Source organism: Microtus pennsylvanicus, chromosome 7 (genome assembly GCF_037038515.1).
Source record: "Microtus pennsylvanicus isolate mMicPen1 chromosome 7, mMicPen1.hap1, whole genome shotgun sequence".
Taxonomy (NCBI): domain Eukaryota; kingdom Metazoa; phylum Chordata; class Mammalia; order Rodentia; family Cricetidae; genus Microtus; species Microtus pennsylvanicus.
The window spans coordinates 9,269,763-9,294,548 of record NC_134585.1 but is presented as its reverse complement, the minus strand read 5'-3'; the positions used below and the strand labels follow the sequence as shown (position 1 = coordinate 9,294,548).

Genomic DNA, 24,786 nt, shown 5'->3' with positions numbered 1-24,786 from the left:
ATTGCAAGAGTACTTAGGGATGCATGCTGAAGAATTTATGAGTGAATTGCCAAGCAGTTTGGTATCTGCTTCTAAAGTCCTCAGCGGGAGTACCAAGGACGGACAGTTGCCACATGGAACTTCTCAACACTTCTTTCTACTTAGTCTATTTGAAATTCTTTCCTGTAAAAGAAACATCACTTTTTGTTTTATTTTGAGACAGGGTCTTTCTACACAGCCCTGTTTGTCCTGGAACTCGATACATAGACCAGGCTGGCCTCAAATGCAGAAAGATCTGTCTGCCTCTGCTTCTCAAGTGCTGAGATTAAGGTATTAGACACCACATCTGGCCTAACAACGTTTTAAAAGCACAGGCCAGCCCGCAGGCAAGAGTCAGGCTGCCCTCTCACCTCTCCAATGGTAGTGACTCACCTTTCCTTAGGGACACCACACTCTTCTGGTCCAGCTCCAGCCTCTGCACCAAGGCACTAGGGTCTATCTGTGTCCTGGCAAAGATGTCATTGTGAACTAATGTCCAGTCCTGCAGGCCCAACAAAAGAAGAAAGAGGACAACACCAAGTTGGTCTTTAGTATCAGAGTCAAACAACAAGAAGATGCCAAGGCAAAAATCCTCTACTTCTCAGCCAGAGAGGCCATGGGAGAGTAGCTGTGTCCTTGTTCCCAGATCAGGCCTGTGCCCAGGCTGCTCCTTCCTTCCCCCATCAGACTTGGAACAATCAGAGCAGCTGGGTCCACCAGGAAGTAGAGCGGAGCTCCACCAGCACAGGGACTGAGCACGGCCTCCATGCAGACATACGCGGATCCGGGAGCAGCTCTAAAGAAGAGCATCGCTCCTGCTCACGACCCTGTGCTCAGCCCTCCTGGGTCTGAGGAAGGGGAACCTTCTACATCCTCTGCCACCCTTGAGGGTCAAAACAGGAATACCAGCCACATAACTTTCCAGTAGAGAGGCAAAGACACGACTGGCCGAAGGGGCTTAAGAACAATCTCCGTCAACATGTGGCTTAAGCTTGAGCCAAGCTACCAAATTAAAAGAAAAATGGGGAAAATAAGACATAGGAGGCTACAGAGCAATGGGAGGATGTACAGGGAGATGGGAAGAACACTCAAATAGTTTAGCCATATCCAAAAATAAAAGCTGAGTATAGTAAGGCCACAACCTGGGCACAGAGAGTGTGACAAACCAGCCTGAGCTATAGTGAGAACTTATATCCAAACTAAAATAAAATAACATAAAACAATGAAATAAAATAAAAATAAATAGAATAAAAAAAAACCCAAAGCAACAGCCAGCAATGGTAGACACCGACCGATCAGCAATAGAACAATTACCTAGGTTCAACCCTAGTACAGAAAAATGATGCACTAATTTAAAAAATGAACAAGACATCCAAGCAAACAATATCATTGATGGCTACAGCACTAACCTGCTTCCCACAACAAAAAGTTAACTCGGAGGAGGAAAGGTCAATGTGGAAAATTCAACGGTGCTTCTGTACACTAGTGATGAACAATCTGCCCCTAGGAAAAATTCCATTTGCAGCAGCATCAAAAAATAACAAAATATTGCTAGCCAGTGGTGATGAACACCTTTAATCCCAGCACTCAGGAGGCAGAGGCAGGTAGATCTCTGTGAGTTCAAGGCCAGCCTGGTCTAGAGTGAGTTCCAGGACAGCCAAGGCTGTTTCACAGAGAAATATGCCTCCAAAAAAAAATAATATATATATATATATTTTATATATATATATATAATTTAATTAAATTAGATACTAAAATACTAAGCCAGACGTGGGTGGCACATGCTTGTAATTCCATCACTTAGGAAGCAGAAGTTCAAGGTCACCTTTGGCTGCATAGTGAGAGTTTTAGGCCAACATAAGCTATAAGACCCTGAATCACAAATAAATAAATAAATAAATAAATAAATAACACAATATTTACCAGGCAGTGTAGGCACATGAGCTATAAAACCCTGAATCATGAATGAATGAATGAATGAATAAATAAATAAATAAATAAATAAATAAATAAATAAATAAGAAAATAAGAATACGATATTTGCCAAGCAGTAGTAGCACACGCCTTTAATCCTAGCACTCAGGAGGTGGAGACAGATGGTTCTCCAAGTTTGAAGACAGCCTGGTTTACAGAGTGAGTTCCAGGACAGCCAAGGCTGGATAGGCAGGCAGGCAGGCAGGCAGGCAGGCAGACAAGGTGCGTGGGTAAAGTGTCCCCATCAAGGTTGAAGAGTGAAGTTGAATCCCAGGACCCATGTGGTAGGATAGAACGGAGCCCTACAAACTGTTCTCTGACCTCTGCATGTACACCATGGCATTCCTGTGTCCAGATAAATGCACATAAAATAAAAGTAAAATATACAGCATTTAAGAATAAACAACAGGCCGGGTGGTGGTGGCGCACGCCTTTAATCCTAGCACTCGGAAGGCAAGGACAGGCGGATCTCTATGAGTTCAAGGCCAGCCTGGTCTACAAGAGCTAGTTCCAGGAAAGGCTAAAACTACTGAGAAACTCTGTCTCAAACAAAGCAAAACAAAAACAAAAACAAACAAACAAAAGAATAAACAACAAAATTAGTACAAGAATTGAATCATAAAAACTGCAAAGTATATTTAAAGGAAGAAATGGTAAGTTACTTTATTTTTATGAATTGAAAGATCAAGTATTCTTAAGAGGGCAACATCCTCTAAATATTAACTAAAACTATCAAATGTCTAAATCGAGAAAGAAGGCTCAGCGGGTAAAGACCCTGGCCATCAAATTCTACCCCCGGAACCCACATGAAGGAGAGAACTGACTCTCATGAGCTGTCCTCTGTCCTTCACACACACATCTGGGCACACGTCTCCACGTGCAGACACAGTAATATAAAAAAATTATAAAACAAAAAACTTCACACAGGATGTCTTTTGTGTGTGTGTGAAAACTGATTCACTGATGCTAAAATCCATAAGGGAATGCAAGAGACCCAGTTGGAACCCAGAGAGTGGCATAATTCCGTAAAGGAAAGGGTCTGAGGATCTACATTTCCAGAGCTCAAGCTGACTCAGAACCACTCTAAGTCAAGCTGTGTGACACTGGCATAAGGATCAATGGAACGATACTGAGAGCTGAAGCCAAGACTCTAGAGCTGGATTTTGGCAAATACCAGCAACTCCACTAAGTAGCTGGGCACCCTCCAGGATTTACTTATCTTATCTTGCTGGCCATGGTGGCACGTGTCTTTAACTGCAGCATTTGGGAGGCAGAGACAGGCTAACCTTTTCTGAGTTCAAGACCAGCCTGGTCTACATAGTGAGTTCAAGGACAGCCATAACTACAGCAAGGTCCTGCCTCAATAGAAAAAAAAAATGGATGAAAAAAAGTGAGAAATGAGAAATGGGTGGCTCAGTGATTAGGAGCACTTGCTGTTCTCGCAGAGGACCTATATTTGGTCCCTGGCACAGCCGTGATGGCATACAACCATCCCTAACTCTAGTTCCAGGGGATTCATCCACACAAGCCCTCTTTAGCTTCTAATAGCGCCACACATGGTACACATGGTAAATGCATACATGCACTTGAAACACACACATAAAAGATTTTTTTAAAAAAAAATCTGTCACAGCCGGGCGATGGTGGCGCACGCCTTTAATCCCAGCACTCAGGAGGCAGAGGTAGGCGGATCTCTGTGAGTTCGAGACCAGCCTGGTCTACAGAGCTAGTTCCAGGACAGGCTCCAAAGCCACAGAGAAACCCTCTCTCGAAAAACCAAAAAAAAAAAAAAAAACTGTCACAATCACAAATGAGATTGTGTCGGATTTACAGGTATGTGACACATGGCACACAGTGCTTGACATGCATGCTTCAGAATTACTGATGGGAAGCCACTGGCCCCATGGTCCAACAATGGCCCCTCTGCTGCTCCTACGCAAACCAGAAAATATTGCTAAGGCAGCTGAAGGAGGAGCACCAGGCAAAAATTATGTGGATATATCGTGCAACGCTGAAGAACTCTTAACAATAGCGGGCTGCGAGAAAGAAGCCAACACAAGAGATCACAATCTCCATTTACAGACTGTCCACAGCAAAGGCCAAAAGTAGATTCCTGCTTGCAAGTATGGGTGGATGAAGGCATGGATGACTGTAAAGAGAACAGTGCTTCTTTTCAAGTCACCTAACTTCGGGAACCTCCTCTTTACTGAAAGCCGGGTGCATTTTAAAGAGCTGGCTAGCGTCCTGCGTCATTTCCAAAACGTGGAGTGGGGCTCTCCTCCAGCAATGGAGTGTTTCGGAAGCCCGACACTTCAACCAAGAGGACACACGGCTAACGGTGGGACCGGGTCAGGACCCTAACTGGAGCGGCCAGAACCCACACAGTGGGTGACAGCAACCCAGCAGTATTGAACTCGGGTCCTGCAAGGCACCTGCTCTGCGAAGACTCCAACCATGCAGGGCCCCTGCTCTGCGGAGACCCCAGCCATGCAGGACCCCTGCTCTACGGAGACCCCAGCCATGCAGGGCCCCTGCTCTACAGAGACCACAGCCATGCAGGACCCCTACTCTACGGAGACCCCAGCCATGCAGGACCCCTGCTCTGCGGAGACCCCAGCCATGCAGGGCCCCTGCTCTACAGAGACCCCAGCCATGCAGGACCCCTACTCTACGGAGACCCCAGCCATGCAGGGCTCCTGCTCTGCGGAGACCCCAGCCATGAAGAGGCCCTGCTCTGCGGAGACCCTAGCCATGAAGAGGTTCTGCTCTGCGGAGACCCCAGCCATTCAGGACCCCTGCTCTGCGGAGACCACAGCCATGCAAGGCCCCTGCTCGGTGGAGACCCCAGTCATGCAGAACCATCGGTCTAACGGAGATCCCACTCAGCGGAGACCTGACCCGGGCCGACCCACGCCCCGCACCTCACCTTTGCCCCCGCTCCGCCCGCCGAGACTTGTGGGAGGGCCGGCTCCAGGGCTCGGGGCACAGGGCCGGGCGGAGCCTCCCCGTCGGGCCTCACGGCCGCCCGGTGCACACGTGCCCGCAGCGCCCTCACTTTCCCCATCTTCACCGGATGATTCCACGGGGCAGCAACGCCGCCGCACTAGCAGAAGCGCCTCCCGGAAGTGCTCCCTGCGAGGCGGAAATAGAAGATCTGAGTTCCGCCGATCCCCGGAAGTACCGCCCGTCTTCTGTGCACGGTTGCGGTACTTACGGCCGAGTGCTGCCACTAGCGTGTTAGCCATGCGCCAACGTAACTTCTATAGGACCATTGGCAAAAAGCCAGGGAAATAAAAATGACAGAGGCCTCGGGTGCATATAACGAGAAACGGCATGTTTCTGTGGGGCCAGCCTGGGGCAGAGTAGGGAAAAAGGTTCACGCCGGGGCCTTGGCCAAGTGGCCCGTATTACTCTTGAGTGTTTCTGTTTGTGCACATTGCGTTTCGTCCTCAAAAACAGGTCCTGGGAGTTGGGCTTTACTCGTCCACTTAAATGAGGACCAGGCAGTGAAAGACTTGGCAGCCTCCGTCCTCCCTCCTGCACAGTCGGCTCCGTGCCCAACAGCCCCTGTGCACCCCGCATGCATTGCTTAGGGAAAGCAGGGCAAGAGGGAGAGGTGGGTCCCACTCTTCACCCAGGTGACACCTGTAACAAGGCCGGCTATGGTTGGGATCTCAAAGGAAAGCTGACTCAGACGCAGCCGCCCTCGCCCTTTCTACTACGGTAGAGGGCGTCCTGGACTGTCCCTCGGGCCCCAGGTGCCACCATGGAGGTTGAACTGCTTAGGGGCACTCTTGTCCCCAATAGTGATCTAGCCAGCAAGGGAGCTCCCGTTAATTCTTTGGACTCCTGTACTCCTTTTCCTGTCGCTTGAGGGCACTCGTATCCCGCTGGCCTGGCTCCTGCCAACCTGGGTCTCCGAGTAGAAAGGATTACACTCTTATCTCTGTAGCCCAATCCTCCAGGCTAGGTACTTGACCAAACTCCCGGTTCACCCTACTGTCTTTACCCTGGAGGCTGGGTGTGGGTGAGAACCACTGGCTGCAGGCGCTTTCACTGGCACGGCTGCTGGAGGTACACTGTGCCCTAACGCCTGACCGTGGGCACACAGCTGCCTAGCCAGCAGCAATCAGCAGAGTAACCTGGGTCCAGATCAGCTCCCCTGCCTTTATCCAAGTCATGGAGATAAGGTCATGCCTGGCTTGTCTCATGGAGAAGGGGTCCCTTTAGCCTCCCAGGGAGGTGGCTGGCCTCCTTTTTTGCGGGGTCTTTTTTTTTTCTTCAGGTGAGTTTGTCAAGGCCTGAGCTTCCCAAGCCTCAGTTTCCCTGCTTCTACAATGAGGGGGTGGGATAGGTTAGAGTGCTTGTGAACTGAGAGTAAAGCAAGAGGAAGTGCCTACTGGCAGCTTGTAGCTGGACCTCGTGGTTTCCCAGGGCTGGGCAAAAGAGAGGCCAGTGACCCAACAGGGTGTTTGCCTTGTGAAGGGCAAGTACCCAAGCCCAGTGCTGGCACAGGAACGCCCAGCACTTCTGAGGCCCAGGACCTTCTGATGGCTGAACTAGCTAGCAGTGCAGAGTCCTAAACCCGGCTCTGACCCTGCTTGCTAGGCAATGGGGCAACAAAGCGATCTCCGCTCCTTCACACCTCCCTGGAGAAGGAGGCCTTGCTGACCACCAAGGACTAAGCCCTTCCACCCACCTCGGCCAACCTACAAAGGACACAGAGTCACTTCCCAGCAGTCCCCTGAAGTGTGGTCGGAGGAGACCTGAGAAAGGTGTCCTTGGGTGCCCTCGTGCTGCGCTGTGACTTCCCACTATTGTACTGACACCACCGATTCTGTGCCCCCGGGCTAGTTAGCCAGGGGCCTGGTGTCATGGCCATAGAGAGGACCTCTGGGTAGGTGTTACTTCTGCCCTGGTGCCCTTTGGCTTCTGGCTCTGTTGATGGCTGGGATGTCTGCAGTGCTCCTGTGGCCAGGTTCTCCCCATAGCTGAGATGTTTCTGCAGCCTGGGGTCCTCTGCTCACACTGGGCTCCTGAGACTGTGGCGGCCCCACACGTCTACACTCCAGGGGAGCAAGGGCTGGCAGTGGTCCAGGGTGTGTGTCCCCACCCGTCCTGTGGGAAACCCTGCAGTGGCACCCAGGGTGGTTCAGAGGAAGTGAGCCGGGAGACCCATGTCACAATTTAAAGTGCTGAAGACACAGGAGACCTGAGAGTCCCCTGGCATAGAGCCCTGATGCCCTTACCCTCGGGGGTCGGTTATAGGACTGGGCCCATTCTTTCAACATTCTCTCCCCATTGAGTCAGACCACTGAGTAGGTAGAGCTGGTTTTAGTGGAGTTGACTTATAATAACCTCCTTACTTACAATAAAAATACAGTTATCATAAACAAATTAAAAAGTAGAGTCAGCTAAAAAAAAGTTGACACTTCTTGGATCCTATAACCCAGAACTACAGTGTGACAACCATTCAAGCAGTCCCAGCCAGCTCCTCCAAGGTCTGGGTGTCTATTGAGAGTCGATTACCGTCACCACTGCTGCTGTCTTTAGATCTTGACAAGTCAACACTGTCATTGTCCTTATTCTGTCTCTGAGCCCTAAGCTGGCCCAGCCAGAGAGACCACTACTACCAGTTTGTTTACTTGTTTTGGTTTTTTGAGACAGCCTAAGTAGCCCTGGAACACACTTTATAGGCCAGGCTAGCTTTGAACTCACAGATCCCCCTGTCTCTGCCTCCAGAATGCTGATATTAAAGGCATGTACCACCACACCCAGCTCACCTACTGTTCCTTATACCCTGTTTCAGAGAGCCTGTTGATCAGTCCCTCTCAGAGCTAACCATCTGCCTGCCTAATGCTACCCAGAGGGATGAAGGGGAATATTTGAAAGTGGAGGTGGTATTTGGATTGGGCCTTTCAGTGCCGAAAGGTGTGGGTGGGCAGGGGATGGGCTCAGGGACAACTCAGTGTGTTCAAAGACGTGAGAGGTGGCTAGGTTTGACAGAAACCAGAGTGGTGTGTAGTGTGTGTGTGCGGGGGAGGGGAGCTATATTCTGGAGGCCTTCCTAGTGTCCAGAGCAGGGATAGTATGAGAAACAGTCTCTCTATGGTGTTCATTGCTCTAACTCTCACGCTGCCCCTTCTTTGGGGGCAGTGAGCAGAAATGCTTCGCTGATGGCGGCCCCCAGACTTCAGGTCTTTCTCCATATTGCCCTCACCTTACCCTCTTGCCCTCTTCTCTTGGAGAAGCCAAGATCTCACCACTCTACATCCTCGGAGATTAGGGTTGAATAGTTTGATTCCTTCCATTACACTTAAGGAGGCTCACGCAGATTCAGAAATATTAGGAAGAATTGTCTGTATAAGTTCAAATGGAACCTAACGAACTATTCAGGGGCTAGGGAGGTCATGGCCTAGAAGAGAACCTACTAGACCAGCATAATTCCTTCCTACATCCTAAAACTTTTCCTTATGCCCACAAGTGAGTGTAACTCTCACCCTTCATCAGGGATTCTTTTTCTTTACATACATATATATGTATGTGTCTATATATGTGTGTATAGCCAGGCGGTGGTGGTGCACACCTTTAATCCCAGCATGTGGGAGGCAGAGGCAGGCAAATCTCTGTGAGTTCAAGGTCAGCCTGGTCTACAGAGCAAGTTCCAGGACAGCTAGGGCTATTACACAGAGAAACCCTGTCTTGAAAAAAACAAAACAAAACAGAAAAAAAAAACAAAATATATATGCATGTATATATAGTTGTATACACACACACACATATAAAGCAATAATAAAAAAAGGCTATCAATTTGAGAGGGAAAATGGAGGTGACTTGGCAGTGATTGGAGTAAGAAAATCATGTGATTATATTTTAATTTAAAATATATTACACAAAATAATAATTATTGAGGGCTGGAGAGATGGTTCAGTGCTTAAGAGCAGTGGCTGTTCTTCCAGAGGTCCTGAGTTCAATTCCCAGCACCCACATGACAGCTCACAACTGTCTGTAACTCCAGTTCTAGAGGATCTAGCATCCTCACACAGACATGTATGCAGGCAAAACACCAATGCACATAAAAAATAAAAATAAATAAACCATTAAAAACTAATTATTATTTTTAAGTTCAGATGGAGACTTTCCACAAAAACCTAAGATGATTTCATCAGACTCCACAATCACTGATCACTAGGACTGAATTTCATCCACACAGAGTGAGGGATGGTACCTGGGACCTCATGCATCCCCTAAACACTCTCTACCCACTGAGCTGCACCCACTCCCCCGTTTTGATTGCTTATAGCCTCACCTGTTCTGAGCATCTGCTCTGTGAGCCAGGCCTTTTGCAGGACCCTGTCATGTGCCCCTAGCTGTCCTCAAACGCTGGCACTTAATGGAAACTGAGGCTCAGAGAAGAAAAGGCATGGAGAATCTTGAGGGTCTGGCCACAGCTTGTAGGCCCAGCCAGTGTGACCCCCGGCAGACAGAGAAGAGCAGAAAAAAGGACCCAGAGAAACCTGAGTGCAGAAATCAGAGTGAGAACACATTTGCTTGGATGAATGCAGGCCGGGCCTTCTGCTGACATTCTCCTGGGGATATCAGTAGTTTCGTTCCAACATCGGTGGAAACCACACACTGATCAGGAAATGGTGGTTTGGTAAGATCTGGAAAGAGAAGTGACACAGGGCAAACAGAGGTCTCACCCAGGTGGGGCCTGGGTTGGGGCTAGGTGCCTCACATCTGACCTATGAACTTCTGCCCGGCCTTTGGAGTGCAGGGGACTGCACTAGTGGGAAGGGAGTTTTGCCTTCATATTTTGGTAATGAAATATCAGTCCCTCTCTGCTCCCTCTACCCCACATAGTCCTATAGTTGTTTTTTTTTGTTTTACTTTTTATTTTATTTTATTGGTTTTTTTTGTTTTTTGGTTTTTTGTTGTTGTTGTTTTTTGTTTTGTTTTGGTTTTTTGAGACAGGGTTTCTCTGTGTAGCCCTGGATGTACCGGGACTCACTTTGTGGACCAGACTGGCCTCGAACTCACATAGCTCTGCCTGCCTCTGCTTCCCGAGTGCTGGGACTAAGGCATGTGCCACCATGCCCGGCTTTAATGAATTCTTAGCCCTTTTATTGTTCTGATCACACAAATGTTGTTCGGTGTTATAGTTTTGTGTACGACTTTCTGGTTTTCCTCTAGAGATGATACTTGCTTAACTTTTTTTCCTTGCTCAACCTCTTCTGACTCAGAACCACATTTCCCTCACCCCCAGGAAGGTCTGTAAAATGATTCTCAGAATAATGTCCACATAGTCCAGCCTGTAGATCAGTCTGTCTAAGGAGGGATAGGAAGCGAATTTGGGCCAACAGCCCTAGGAGGACCAAAGTCCTGCCCCTCTTAAATACTGTGACATCTTTTGGTGACTCATGGAAGCAAGGATTTGACTTCTTCAACTCCTTCCCACAAAGAGGAAGACAAAGGAGAGACTGCATTGGGGGAAGTGATTGGGTGAGGAGCCATCGTGGTCAGGACAGGGAGGGCAAGGGAACAACCCTGCTTCTCTCCTTCCTGGGCCCATACCTGGCTACCCCGCTCTGGGAGGGCTTGGGATCCCTTGTGCCTGCTTGTGTGGTTCCAAAGGACCAAGCAAGAGCGAGCCCTGAGCACTGCATGTTGCCCACAGTTTCCTGTGTTTCTCTCAGAGCTCTCGCCTGCCGCCTCTTCTCACCTCCTCCTCTGCCAGCTCCGCCTCCCACCCCTGATTCACCGCAGAGGTGGCCAGGCTCAATCTATGCTGCAAAAGGAAGTCTCTTAGGGGAAGGAGTCAAAAAGGAAGAGGCAAAGATGGGGGCAGGGCATCAAAAGACCAGAGTTGGGCCAGAGGGAAACTTGAACAGGTCAGCTGGGAGGCCCAGGGAGGCCCAGGGAGGCCCAGGGCTGGGGACGGTCTACGAGCCAAGCTGCTTCTGAACTTCCCAGGGTATATTAAAAAAACAATGTGCACCCTGCCTCAGTTCTTTCTCTCTTCTCTCTCTGCTGGCCCTTGCTGGTGCCTAGGGGCAGCTCCCCCTCACTGACCTATCAGATTGGCCCTCCAGCATCCCTGCAGAATCAAGTACAGCACCACTCCCCAGAATCCTACTTTCACCAAGAGCCGCCAGCTTCATCGTGGTAACTGATTGAAGTGGAGCTGGGGAGCACATGGCAGTGCTCGGATGGGCAAAAGGAAGAATGGCACATAACGTGCTCCCTGTGTTCTGAGTCCTCACATCCTCTTCTTTCTGTATTGTTTGTTTGGAAACACTCTTTGTATCCCTGGCTGTCCTGGAACTCACTCTGTAGACCAGGCTGACCTCAAACTCAGAGAGAGCCAGCTGCCTCTGCCTCCTGAGTGCTGGGATTAAAGGAATACAGGCTTTGCTTTTTTAAAAAAAAAAATAGGAATCTGATATAGCTGAGGATAGTCTTGAACTTCTGACCTTCCTGCCTTCATCTTCCAAATACTGTGATTACAGACATGTAGCATCACTCCTGGCATAATACTGGGGTTGAACCCAAGGTTCCGTGGATGCTAGGCAAGCACTCTGTCCACTGATCTATAGCCCATCTCTCTTCTTGGCTTCCTTCTAACTCTTGCCCACCAGGCCTGGAGTGTCCTCTGGGTTCCCACTCACTGTGCCGTGACCTGCTACTGACCTGCTTGTCTCTTAGCACAGCTCAGTGTTCTCTAGGGCCCATTGCTTGCCCTCTGAACTGGGGAGAGCCCTCACCCACCGCTGATGAGCTTAGTCTCCTTCAGGTGTGGGTGAAAGGGACATGGATGGAACTTGTGGGTCTACAAAAGGGGAAGCTGGCTCTCAGAATCTAACTCCTGCCCTTCCCACCCCTTCAGCCTCAGGACCTGGCTCCTTCTTGGAGTAGTTCAGGAATGGCAAAGAAACGGTGCTGCATCCCAGCATCTTCGTAGGATGGAAGCATGGTCTTGCTCTCTGGGACCGCATCACCCTCCCAATTTGGACCAAATACAACCAAAAGTCCAGTGGCTCACTTAAGCCCAGTGCCCAGCTGGGCATCTCTGGCCTCTGTTTTCTCACTGTGAAGTGAGAGGCTGGTAGCTTCCTGGTCCTCCTACACTATGCTTTCCTCTAGGCATGGGCACGTCTGGTGTTGTAGATGAATTGCTTCCTGTACTTGCCAGACTTTCACATAGAAAAGTGTGAATGGGTTTTGGTTTCCAGCTTTGAAGGCAGACTGCGTGTCAAAGACACAGGTAGGTTTTGTGCAGAGTCAGAGGAAGCAAGTGAATGCACATGCACGCATGCGCACACATGCATGACAAGACAACTGAGCATGTCTCCCCTGTTGTGCCATCAGAATCTCCTCTGGCCCTACCTGTGCTCCTTCCACACTCTTCCCGGCAGTCCTGCCTAGCCATCCATACTAAGTTCTCAAGGTAAAGTTGAGCTCTCTTCTCCACCAGCTACTGCCGGTCCTCAGCTTTGCCTCAATGGGCTGCTTCCCCGACTCTGTCTCTGCTACAGGCTCACCCATTCTTTAAGCCCTGTCAGGAGCTTGGGTTATTTCAGCGCCTTTCAGTCCTTCATATTCGCCAGCCATTCTTGCCCTCAACTGTGCAGTTCAGAATGCCAGTCTCGTTTCCCCTTGATAAGCAAGTGAACCCTTCCTGCCCTTTCCTTCTTAGTCCGCCCACATCACCACATTTAGGGCTGGCTTCACATTGGAAGTAATGAGTCAGGCTATGTTTTGAAGACCCACCTGCCCATATCTGCCTTGAAGTTGGTGCTACGAGCCCTTGGCACGTGATTATCGAGGTGGTTGGCCTGAGCTCTGTGGCTTAGAATTCTATTTTCCACTGGTCTCTCCTATTTCCCATTTTTCTTTTCCCTTTCACTCTTTCCAGTGTGAATGTTTATATTGCGATAATTTTGTTAATGAATTTTGTTCTTGACAGTTTTTATATAGATGTGACAGTTAACGTTTCTTGTCAGGATGTAGAATACCCTTGGAGACAGACTTGGGGGTGTATGGATTCCATTTGTTGCTGTGATAAACACCATGACCAAGGCAACTTGTAGAATGTAAAGACTGCTGGGCTTATGGGTCTAGAAAGAGAGAGAGACCTTGGTGTTGGGGAAGCCTGGCAGGCTTGGGCTGGAGCGGGAAGCTGAGAGGTGACGTCTCAGCTGCAAACACAGAGCAGAGAGAGTGAACTGGAAACAAGGCAAGGCTAAAACCCCTCAAACTCTATCCAATAATGCACTTCCTCCAGCAGGGTTCCACCTCCATCAACTCCCAAAATAGTGCCACCAGCCAGGGACCTACTGTTCGCATAAGTGGGTCTGCGGGTGGCAGGGGGGACAATTGCACTCGAATCACGGCAGCGTGTCTGTGAGTGGATTTTCAGACCTAGCTGAGGAAGGAAGACCCAGCCTGGACATAAGAGGCACCAGCCCGTGAGCTGGAGCCCTGGACTCAATGGAAAGGTTAAAGCGAGCTGAGTGCCAGCGTTCATCTCTGCCTCCTGACTATGGGTGCCACGCGACCAGCAGCTCACACTCCTGCCGCCGCCACCGCCACCGTGCCTTTCTTGCCATGACGGATCGGATCGCGTCCCTTCTTAAACTGTGAACCGAAACAAACCCTTCCTCCTTAGGTAGCTTTCTGTCAGATCTTTTATCAGAACACGGTAAGAGTCACGGCTGCTATAGTGGGTGGCAGTCCACACAATGAGCATTTGTTGTCTACTCAGCAGGGATATTTTTCCACTTTGAATGAGATACGGAAACACCCTTCACCCCCAGGGTGCTGAGAACCAGCCCAGCTCTGTAATAGTCACGGTCTCCCACCCACGCACACCCATCCCGGCCTGTGCTGACTGCTCTTCTACCCTTTACTTCCTTTTTTGTTTTGCTTGTTTGAGACTGTCTCATTCTGTAGCCCATGCTAGCCTGGAGCTCACTACATAGCCGAGGCTGGCACTCTTCTGCCTTAGCCTCTCAACTAATAGAACTATAGGCGTAAGTCCCCATGCCCAGATTTGCTCTCTACTTCGAGAACAACTTTAAGCTTCATTGTATAATTGAGAAACAAGAGGTGCTCTGTGTGTGTGTGTATGCGTGTGTGTTGTCTGATTTATTTCACTTAACATAATGACCTCTATCCTCATCAATGTTCCTATAAATGGTAAGATCCTCTTCTATGTACCATATATTTTTTTCCCTTTTCATCCACCAATGGATTCCCAGTTTGATTCTGCTTTACGGCTCTAGCGGATAGTGCAGAGGTCCCTCAGCACACTAATTTCCTATCATTAAGCCATCTACCCAGGGAATGTCAGTTCAGATGGTAGTTCTATTTGTGGCTTTTTGAGGAAGCTCAATCTAGTTCTCCATATTGGATATGGTAATCAGCATCCCTACCAGAAGTTCATAGGAGCCCCCCTTCCCCAAACCCTCACTGCATCTGCCATTCCGCTGGGGCGAGAGGACCGCCCTCTCCTGCAGCTTTGATTTGCATTTCCCCCATCGTCTAGGGATGTTTAATATTTTTCCATATTGGTCGGCTACTTGTACACTTCTTTCCAAAAAGCAGATGATCAGATCATTTGCATAAAGTGAGCTTATTTCTCCTGTTTGCTGTGAAACTTGCCTTTGAGAAGACTCTCACCATTGTGTTTTTTTATAAAAGGTTTATAAAAGATTTGAGTCTTAAGTATGCATATGCTTGAGGAAGTCAAAAAAGGCCTTCAATCCCCTAGAGCTGGAATTACAGCTGGTTGTGAGTTGTCTGGTGTGGGTGTCTAGAACCAAACTCCAGTCCTCTGTGAGAACAGACAAAGCTCTTAACTACTGAGCCCTCACCTCACCAAACTTAACCTCAGTTTTGAGCTGCACCATGCGACCAGCATTGTGACCCCATTATTAGCCCATCATGGAGATGTGTTAGGTTTCTCACTGGGGGGTTTCTCTCCTGCTTGGCAGGGTTCCGGCCTTCTCCCTTCATAGTTAATTTTGACTTCCTTGTCATTTCTGAGTTTTGGACTACACCCACCGAGGCTTGCTTTGTAGCTCAGCAAGTGATCCCCAATATTTTAACATTATTGTGTATGTGTTAGTTTTACTCTTTTGGCTTTTTGAGGGGAGCCCGCCACCCAGCTCCTAAATAAATCACACACATGGAGGCTTATTGTTGCTTATGAATGCCCAACTTTAGCTTGGCTTGTTTCTTGCCAGCTTTTCTTAACTTATATTATCCCGACAACCTTTTGCCTCTGGGCCTTTATATTTCTCTATTTCTGTATACCTTTATTTGCTTCTTTCTCCATGACTTGCTGTGTGGCTAGGTGGCTGGCCCCTGATGTCCTCTTCCCTTTGTTCTCTTGCTCCTTCTTCTCCACCCAGCTTTCGCCTTCTGTTTATCCTCTCTGCCTGCCAGACCTGCCTATCCTTGCTCCCGCCTCACTATTACCCGTTCATCTCCTTATTAGACCATAAGGTGTTTTAGACAGGCACAGTGACACAGCTTCACAGAGTTAAACAAATGCAGCGTAAACAAAAGTCACACACCTGAAAATAATATTTCCCCAACATTTGTGTCCAAGTTAGAGAGAATATTCCTTCAAACATTTCACAGCACAATTTCCGTTCTATTTAACTTGTCTTCCTAAGTCACACTTATGATGGTTAATTTTGATATCATCTAAATTAAGGATTAAGAAATACTGGAAGAATTAGTGAAATAGTCCTTTGGGTATTTCTTTTTCTTTTTTTCTTTTTCTTTATTTTTTTTTTTTTTTTTTTTTTTGGTTTTTCGAGACAAGGTTTCTCTGTAGCTTTGGTGCCTGTCCCGGAACTAGCTCTTGTTGACCAGGCTGGCCTCGAACTCCCAGAGATCAGCCCGGCTTCCTTTGGGTATTTCTGTAAAGGAGTTTCCAGATGAAAGTGGGCAGTACCATCCCATGGGCTGAGGTAGGACCCAACGCCTTCTTCTGACCTCCAGCTGCACCCACACGCAAACATTCAGACCAACACAATAAAAAGAAAAAAGCTGAGCATGGTGATACACACCTTTAATCCCAGCACTCCGGAGGTAGAGGCAGGCAGATCTCTTTGAGTTTGAGACTAGACTGGTCTACTTAGAGTTCCAAGACAGCCAGGGCTAAATAGAGAGATCCTGTCTCAAAACAACAACAAAATTAATAGATAGATAAATAAACATAATTTATTATTTTTTAAAGATTTGTGTATTTCTTATGTATACAGTGTTCTGTACATCTGCAGGCCAGAAGAGAGCACCAGATCTCATTATAGATGGTTGTGAGTCCCCATGTGGTTGCTGAGAATTGAACTCAGGTCCTCTGGAAGAGCAGCCAGTGCTCTTAACCGCTGAGCCATCTCTCCAGCCCCCAAATAAATACAATTTAAAATAAAATAAAATTTGATTTTAAAATAAAACATAAGCCCTCTTTTAAAGAAAGGGAAAGTCAAACTACTGAAGCTATGTTCCCCTTCAGTTTTCGATCTGCCACAATGGCTCTGCTCTCATCCCCCACATACACCACGGGCAGGAGTCTGTCCTGCCCCCAAGCCTTCCCTACCAAGGTGGCCACATCCCATGATCCAGAATGATCCTCGCTCCCTTTCATTTCTCCTTGTCAGGTATTGATTTCGGGGACGAGAACAGCCACTGACCCCTCGCTAAAGAGGCCTGCAGGTCTGCGGCTCCATCAGTTAGCTCATGTGTCAGTTTTCACTGTGTATTTTGTAAGCTCTAAGATTGTGGGGTCTGTGTGCGTGATGTGAAGTGTGTCCATGTTTGTGCATCTGCGAGAGAGCCTGCTCATGCATGCATGCAGTGGAAGCCAGAGGTCGGTATCTGATGTCTTCCGCAATGGGCCTCCATCTTATTTTTTGAGACAAGGTCTCTTTACTGAACCCGGAGCTCACCCATGAGCTAGACAGGCTGACCAGTGAGCCTCAAAGATCCTACTGTCTACACGTGCAGCTCTGGAGTCAGAGATGCGCACAGTCACACCCAGCTTTGCATGTGGCTTCTGGGAAGCCGAACTCAGGTCCTGATCCTGTGCAGCCAGCCCTTTACCCTCTGAGCTGTCTCTCTGGCCTCTGGATTAGACCTTCCTGATCTTTCTGGGTAGTATTAGTATCTTCTACAAGGATACGTAGATCTCCCATTCCTTGCTTTATTCTTCAATCCTCTTTGAGGTAGGCTCTATATTGCCCAACTGGTCTTGAATCCACAGCAGTCCTTCCGCCTCAGCCACCTAAAGGCTGGTCTCAAGTGTGAACCTTTACACCTACTTTCCAGCGCTGTTTTTTTTTAAGTTAGTCTGATATCATCTTTCACACATTTTTCAACTGTGAGAAAATACACATGAAAGTTCAGGGTTGTTAGCTTCGTCTTCTTGTAACCCTAGCAACCATCATCCCCAGGACATCCAGCAACCCTGAAACTGTCCCATTCAACAGCTTTATCCTCATGCAGCTAACTCTTTGAAAATTCTACCGACTATATCACAGGCAGAAAGGGTAGAACGTGAACACCGCGGTCTTTGGCCCCCACCCCGGAACTGGGGGCAGCTTACGGACAGTCGGTCCTGTATTCACACCCATCTCCAACGTCTACCCTCATCACAAGGAAGAAAATCTGATATGTTATCATATCATCTCAAACATTTCAAACTCTTAAGAGGGAGACACGGAGAAGTAACCACAAAACATCATCGCTGAAAAAGACTAATGGCTTCTCAACATGGCCGACATCTCAAATCTTAGGTTAAGGTTCCCACTCCAGGTCTCTCTTTCTGCCCCCTCTACTCTTGCAAGTTGTCATAGTTGTCATGCGGGGTTTTGTCCACCTTGGACTTTGTGATTTGAGTCCCTACGCATCCCTCTGTACCCATCCCCCCATCCCAGGAACCTCCCCCAGCCTCCTTCCTCTCACTCACCTGCTTCCATCAGGAGGCTACCGCCTCAGCCTGTGCATTTGTAGCTGGGCCTCTCACTCAGTCAGCCTCTGCTCACTGGTCCCTGAGTTCCTACCTCGTCTCGATGACCATTGCCTCCCGCAGGAGCCCCTCCTCTCTCGCTGCAAAGCTTGCCATCACCTACAGGTTCCTCCCTCTCTCGGTATCTCTTCCCTGACTCCCCGCTTGTCAGGGGGCTGGGGTGAAACCCACATGTGGGCCAAGGAGCAGCACTGTCACCCTACTTCCTCTTGGGTGCTTACTTACAACAGGAAGCATCAGGCTGGGGCCTCAGTGGCTGTGTTCTCTAGACACGGCCGCAGAGCCAGCTGGCAGGGAGCGAGCAGACATTGTCAGCCAGCCAGACCCACTGAGTGGAGGACTCCAGGAACCCAGAGCGGTGAGTGCGGGGCTCCTGGGCTGGGCTTTTCCCTCAGAATTCCTCTTCATTTCTCCAGCCCCAGAACAGGTGCTGGCGGCTCATCTGAATCCCTTGCTGGGGGTATCTCGCAGGAAAAGGTCTTGAGACCTTTTCTTTATGACTTCTGGGTATCCAGACCCTCTTGACTAATGTCCACTGGAGGGAGGTGTGGTGCCACCCTGGGGCAGAGTCACAGAAGCCCCAGGAACTCCTATAACTGGGTGTGAGTCAACGGGCAGAGGACTGAGTTGATTCCCTCTCTGCCATGGTGCCTGGGTGCCTGGGGCTGAGGAAGGCAGCTATGATGGGAGAAAGGACAAAGCAAGCTGTGGAGTTAAGGGGATGTGGGACGTCACCTACCCGTTATGGATGGAAGTAGATGCCTGTGGTCGTGGAGGTGACTTGCCAGATCGAAGGCAACAAATGGGAGAAAGAGCTGAGGAGACACCGTTGGCTCCCGTCTGCTTTACAGTGAGGGCCTTGAAATCTTTGTGTCTTAGGAAAGAACTTCTCAGACTGCCCCGCAAGTCTCTGGGACCTGGGCTACCAACGCCCAGCCTAGCCCACAGCATACCAACCAATGAGGAAGTCCTCTGCCCAACAATCCCACACACGGTAGTGACCAGGCTTGGGGCTAGGAACCACAGGGCCACATCCCAGACAGAGGTAGTAATGGATGCCTGTGGGGCCCAGCCCTTTGAGATTGGCTTGGGGGCGAGGGTGGAGGGGTGGGGGAAAAGAGAGGGTGGGCACAGAGGGCGGGGTGGGCTATAGCTGCTAAGGGGCTGGCTGGCTCTGTGAAGTGGATTCCATGAGCTTGGGTCTCAGGTGGCAGGCACGCTTTCTGTATCCAGCAGTGGATGAGTTGATAAGTGATCGTTGATATCTGCCCTGAGCAGGAGTCAGGCCCAGGGGCCTCTGCCAAAGCAGGAGTCAAGTGAGCAGGCCCTGAAGGTTAGATGGGGCTGCAGAGGTCCAAACTTCCTAGCTCCACCCTTCTCCAACAACTCTGGTTTTCTCTGTTGAAGTACGTGGAACCGTCTTGTCAACGGCATGCATGACACTGCCGGGGTGAACTGCAGTCACTCTGGGATTGCGGGGGCGGAAGAGTCATACAATTGCCCTTTACAGGAAGTTCTGCACAGGAGCTGACTTCGATATAGGGCTTGGGAGGAATCATTCTGCTTTCTGTGTAGAAAGGGTGTAGGCTGTGCAGGCCACTGGACTCTCATAGGGTTGGTTGGCTGCCAGGCTTTGCAAACTCCAACCATCTGCAGTGAACAGTGACACAAAATTCACTCCCCAGAGGATGGAGTGAAGGAGGTAACCAGGGCTCCCACGAGCTCCAGCGTTGTCACTCAGGCACAGGTGGCTCACTGCGGGTGGCAGGGCTGTGGGAGGGGCTAATTGTGTGGGTGGGGCTGCAAGGAGCCCCAGTGGGGTAACTCTGTGGGGAGGAGCGGTTCCTGGATCAGCCTCTGTCTTTAAATCCCTCCCCTTTTGACCTTCAGTCCTGCCTGAAGTTGTGTCAATCAAGGCTCCCAAATACTCTCAAGTGTACTCTGTCACCCAAGGTTACAATTCTAGCCTCTGAGAAAACCCAGCTCAGGATGCCCCCTGCCTGGATGCTGGGCACCCTTGAGTGATGCTCAGGAGATGCCCGCAGGCAGCCAGCCCAGGGTTAGCTGTGTCCAGCCTCCGTTCTCTTTTGCATAAATGGAACCTCTAATGGGAACACTAGTTCCCTCCCAGATCCCAGGAGTCCGAGCAACCCCCAGGCCCTGTGGAGGGGTCTCTGTGACACTTTGACAGTGGGAGGCAGCAGCCAAGCTGACACAGGTGCCCCAGCTGTACTGGGTGGCTGGATGGCTGCTGAGCCCTGCTGGCTCTATGAAGTAGGTGTCTCCGCTGGCTGGAGTTCAGGCCTTGCCTCTGTATGTGGATCTCACACATAGTAGGTCTGACAGGATTTGCTTGGAGTCTGAGGTGAGCAACAGATGAAGGTAAGGTCACTCTGAGCGCAGGTGAAGTCTTCTAGTCCTTTCTTCAGGACCTTCTCCTAGAGCAGAGTAGGTTGGCTGCACAGCCAGAGTTCTAACATAAAGCCAGGGTCAGGTCCCTCATCATCATCCAGCAAACCATTCCTCAGTAAAGAGTTGGCCCCTAAGAGGTGAAGTCCAGGGTTGGAGAGATGGTTCAGTGGTTAAGGGCACAGGCTGCCCTTCCAGAGGTCTTGAGTTCAATTCCCAGCAACCACACGGTGGCTCACAACCATCTCTAGTGGGATCTAATGCCCTCTCCTGGCACAAAGGCATATGTGCAGATAGAGCACTCATATACATAAAATAAATGAATAAATAAATAAATCTTCTTTAAAAAAAAAAAGGTGATGTGCCGAGATCAGATCAGGTCCTGGGTCCTGCTGGGTGTGTACCCTAACGGCCTCCTCCCTCCCTAGAAGACATAGCATCTGAGCTACTCACAGTCCTGGCATCAATGAGACCATCTGCTTGGTCTCTCCTGGGTCCCTGTGAACACCATCATCCACGAGCAGCCAGTACTCAGATGGTCTGTGTAGATCCGAGAAGGTTGGGACCCACCACTGCTTGGTGCTGATGGGGGATGAGAAAGACACGGAAGCCTTTTGGCTGCCTCAGGATCAGGCCAAGCAGGAAGTTCAGCCTCACAATGCTGTTTGTTTGTTTGTTTTATTTCCTGAGACAGGGTTTCTTTGTGTAACAAGCCTGGCTGTTCCAGAACTCATTCTGTAGACCAGGTTGACCTTGAACTCACAGAGATCTGCCTGCCTCTGCTTCCCAAGGACTGGTATTAAAAGCACGCGCCACCACTGCCTGTCACAATGCTGTTTTACAACATCACCCCAGGAGCGCCCTGAAAGCTGAGCTTTAATTTAGGGTCTAGAGGATTTAGAGTTCTTCACAGAAACGAACCAACATGAGGCAGGCCCTTCAGCTGGTAAGATGAGGCTCACTGCACTATGCAGGAAAATCTACTTCGAGTCTGTGGACATAGAGGTTCACCCTGAAAAGGCCTGCCCAGTAACACCCAGCCTCATGTGGGAACCAGTGTTGGGAGCCTGTAGCTCAGCCACATAGACACATGAGAGTCACCCTTGCAGGGTCCTTTGCTTCCAGGAAGGGAGGAAATGGAGCGGCCTGTGTGTGGCCCTATGCAGCTGGGACCATGTCTAGGATGTTCTGGGGGTGGGGCTGATGTGTTTTCCCTCTGCAGCTGTGCCTGGCTGTGTGGCCTAGGTGTGTGAGCCTGTCAGAGCAAACCCACAGACTGAGGCCAGACATAGGCTGACAGAGACAAAGGCTAACCCTTCATCTCACGGGGGTACTGTAAGCAATGGAATGTCTGTAACATGAGGGCCTGCTTGTTGGGGTTTCTGTCCTGCCCAGTTCCCACAGCTGGTAAGCCCCAAGAAATTACACAGAGGTCTATATTAATGATAAACTGATTGGCCCATTAGCTCAGGCTTCTTATTAACTCTTAAAACTTATATTAACCCATTATTCTTATCAATGTTAGTCACATGGCTCAGTACCGTTTTCATTGGGGTAGGTCACATCTTCCTTCTTCAGTGTCTGGGCAGGACTCCCAAAGGAACTTCCTTCTTCCCAGAATTCTCTTGTTTGACCCACCTCTACTTCCTGTCTGGTTGTCCCACCTATACTTCCTGCCTGGCTACTGGCCAATCAGTGTTTATTTAAAACATAGTTAACAGAATATAGAATTGTCCCACACCAGAATGTCCATTGCTGTTTCTAGAGGACAACTGTCCACTTCCAGGAACTGGCCCTAACCCCAGTCGGCCCTCCACAGCCCTATTCCTACCAATGATTTATTGCAACAGGTCACAGCCTGTGGGCATGAGATGTGGACATGGGCATGAAGGTCTCTGTGATGCTCAAATCTGGACAGTGAGAAATGCAGGGGCTTTGAGTCCCCCAGTGCTGCTGCGTTGGAAGCTTCTGGGGACAGAGACCTCTCGTCTGAGCAGTGGTCAGGGATCTCCCTGAGCTCCAGGGTCTAAGGATGCTCAGGCTAAGCACCAGGGAGCCATCAACTGTGCTCCGTGGTGCTTTTTAGAGCAGTAGGTGCTCTGGAAATCCAGAAACTAGCTGGAGGTTGTGGGGCAGGGCAGGTACTGCAAGGTGCAGGAACGACTAAGTCCAAGAATGTCTCAGAACAGCCTGAATGCCCCAGTCCCTGTCCCAGAAAAGACCAGCATTTGCTGGACGAATGACTGAGTTAATGAATGAAGTGATGAAGGATTGATGAGCAGGCTCCCATAGCAGCGTGAGGTCACCGCTTCCATTCTTCCCACTGTCACGGAAGGACTCTCCTCGGGGACATTGGCAGCAGGGACAGAAACACCAATAGCAATCTCACATGGTGCATCTCTATGTGATGTCACCATGCATGTTTACTACATAAACTGGAACATATAGACAGAATATGAAGGAACCTGAAGTCACTGGTGTGATGGTACCCACAGGACCTTTTCCTGATCGTTCACTTTCACTATGAGAATGAGTTGCCTGGCAGCTGTCCCCACCATGACGCTACTGCATCAGATTCCACAGGGCGGGAGTCGTGAGTGTTAAAATGGTAAAACCATCTTCTGTTGGAAAGCTACTCCAGAAATGCCTATCTTTGGATGGGTATCCCATGCCCCTCAGCATCTGAGTTCTGCCTGTTGAATGACCTGCTCGTGGTCCATGCTCCTTGGACATGCTCACCTTTGATCATTAACTTCTCAGATTCTGTTAGAGAGGAAGCGCTGCAGCAGGAGAACTCTCCTGCACTAGCATGCCTGTAAGGATGTTTGGAGTTTCCGCTCTGTGGGACTTCTTACTGTAGTGTTATCTATCTGTTTATTTGTTTGCTTGCTTGCTTGCTTGAGATAGGGTCTCACTATGTCGCTCCGGCTGTCCTGGAATTCACTACATATTATCAGGGTGGTCTCGAACTCACAGAGATCCACTTGCTTCTGCCTCCTGAACGCTGGGATGGAAAGCTTGTTCCACTGTGCCTAGTGTGTTGTAGTATTCTTCAATGGCTTTAGAAGTGAGTTTCATTTAACCCTAGTTGGTCAGTTGCTGCAGCTCTCGCCATTTCCGGACTCCATCAGTAGTAAGCACCATGGGACCTATCTCTCACTCACTTAGGAAGTTTCTTTTGTAGATCTGGTGGTTGTCTGAGAGTCCATGGGACCAGTATCTTCCATAATCAGTGCTCCTTTTGACCCCTTTGGCCTTTTGTTACAAGTCTGCTTGGAGTTCTAGGACCCCAGATGCAGTATTCCAGAACCCAGCTCCTCCATCTGTTCCTGTGTGGGGGTCCCTTGTCCTAATTAGCTTTGTCAATTTTACACAGCGTTAAGTCATCTGAGAAACTTCCTGTGGGTATATCTATGTTGAAACGTCTTGACGATTAGTCGATGTTGGAGGGCCTATACCACTGTGGGCAGCACCACGCTCTGTGCAGGTGGCCCTGGGCTATCTAGGAAGCCAGCTAAGTGTAAGCCTGTGGGAGAGTGAGCCACTAAGCAGGGTTCCTCTGTACTTTCTACTTCAAGTTCCTGCTCGAGTTCTTGCCCTAACTTCCCACGATAATGACTGTGACCTATACGCTGTAAGAAACCCTGTCCTCACCTAACTCACCTGTGGTCAGTGTTGTATCACAACAACAGAAGGGGAACGAGAACATTCTTTCTTCCCCATGTTTGTCCAGAGTGCTGGGTCCTAGACCAGTGTCCCCAACCCAGCTGCTCCTTCTGTTTCTACTGCACCCTTGTCCTCTGCCCAGAGCTCCGGGACCCCAGAACCCTGTCCAGTACCCTGAGTCCATCTGCCCCTGGTTCTCCTGTGAATGTGTAAGGACAGAAGTGACGTCATGTTGACACTGCACTGATATCGTCTCTGACCACCACACGCCTTTATTTTTGTTTGCCTCAGACAAAGAGGGTCCTAGGACTCCATCTACTCTCCCTCCAAACCACACAGGGCTGGACCAGTCTTCAGCTACTTGATTGCCCATGTAGCGCTCAGTCAGGCGCCTCATGTGCTCTGGCTCAGGACAGGAAGCTACCCACCACTAGCCTTTTGAAAGACTTACCACCTCCCTGCTGATTTTCTTACAACACCGCCCACAGAATTTCATGTGCCTCCAGTTGTCCTTGAACTCACTACGGAGCTGAGGGTGACTTTGAACTTCTGGTCCTGTAGCCTTCACCTCCAAGTGCTAGGATTACAGTTACAGGTCGCCATACCCTGCCCAAATTGCCTTTTGTTTCCTTTTTTGCCATGTGCATTTCATTCTTCATGGGGACGTGTATGAGGCAGTG

At 49.4% G+C, this 24,786-nt stretch overlaps 2 protein-coding genes across 2 annotated transcripts in view; one reads left to right on the top strand and one right to left on the bottom strand.

The window, feature by feature from the left end:
- The window catches only part of Slx9 (SLX9 ribosome biogenesis factor), a 44,940-nt gene extending 26,904 nt beyond the window's left edge, over nt 1-18,036 (bottom strand). The window contains exons 1-3 of the mRNA XM_075979859.1: nt 17,972-18,036; nt 4,919-5,124; nt 412-520 (exon numbers count right to left, since the gene is read on the bottom strand). Of these exons, the coding sequence (XP_075835974.1) occupies nt 412-520; nt 4,919-5,056 (247 nt within the window). The 5' untranslated portion in view covers nt 5,057-5,124; nt 17,972-18,036. The remainder of the gene's footprint in view (nt 1-411; nt 521-4,918; nt 5,125-17,971) is intronic.
- A 249-nt stretch (nt 18,037-18,285) lies between these two features.
- Nucleotides 18,286-24,786, top strand: part of Itgb2 (integrin subunit beta 2) — a 28,305-nt gene continuing 21,804 nt past the window's right edge. The window contains exon 1 of the mRNA XM_075979858.1: nt 18,286-18,389. The gene's annotated coding sequence lies outside the window, so the exon portion shown is untranslated. The remainder of the gene's footprint in view (nt 18,390-24,786) is intronic.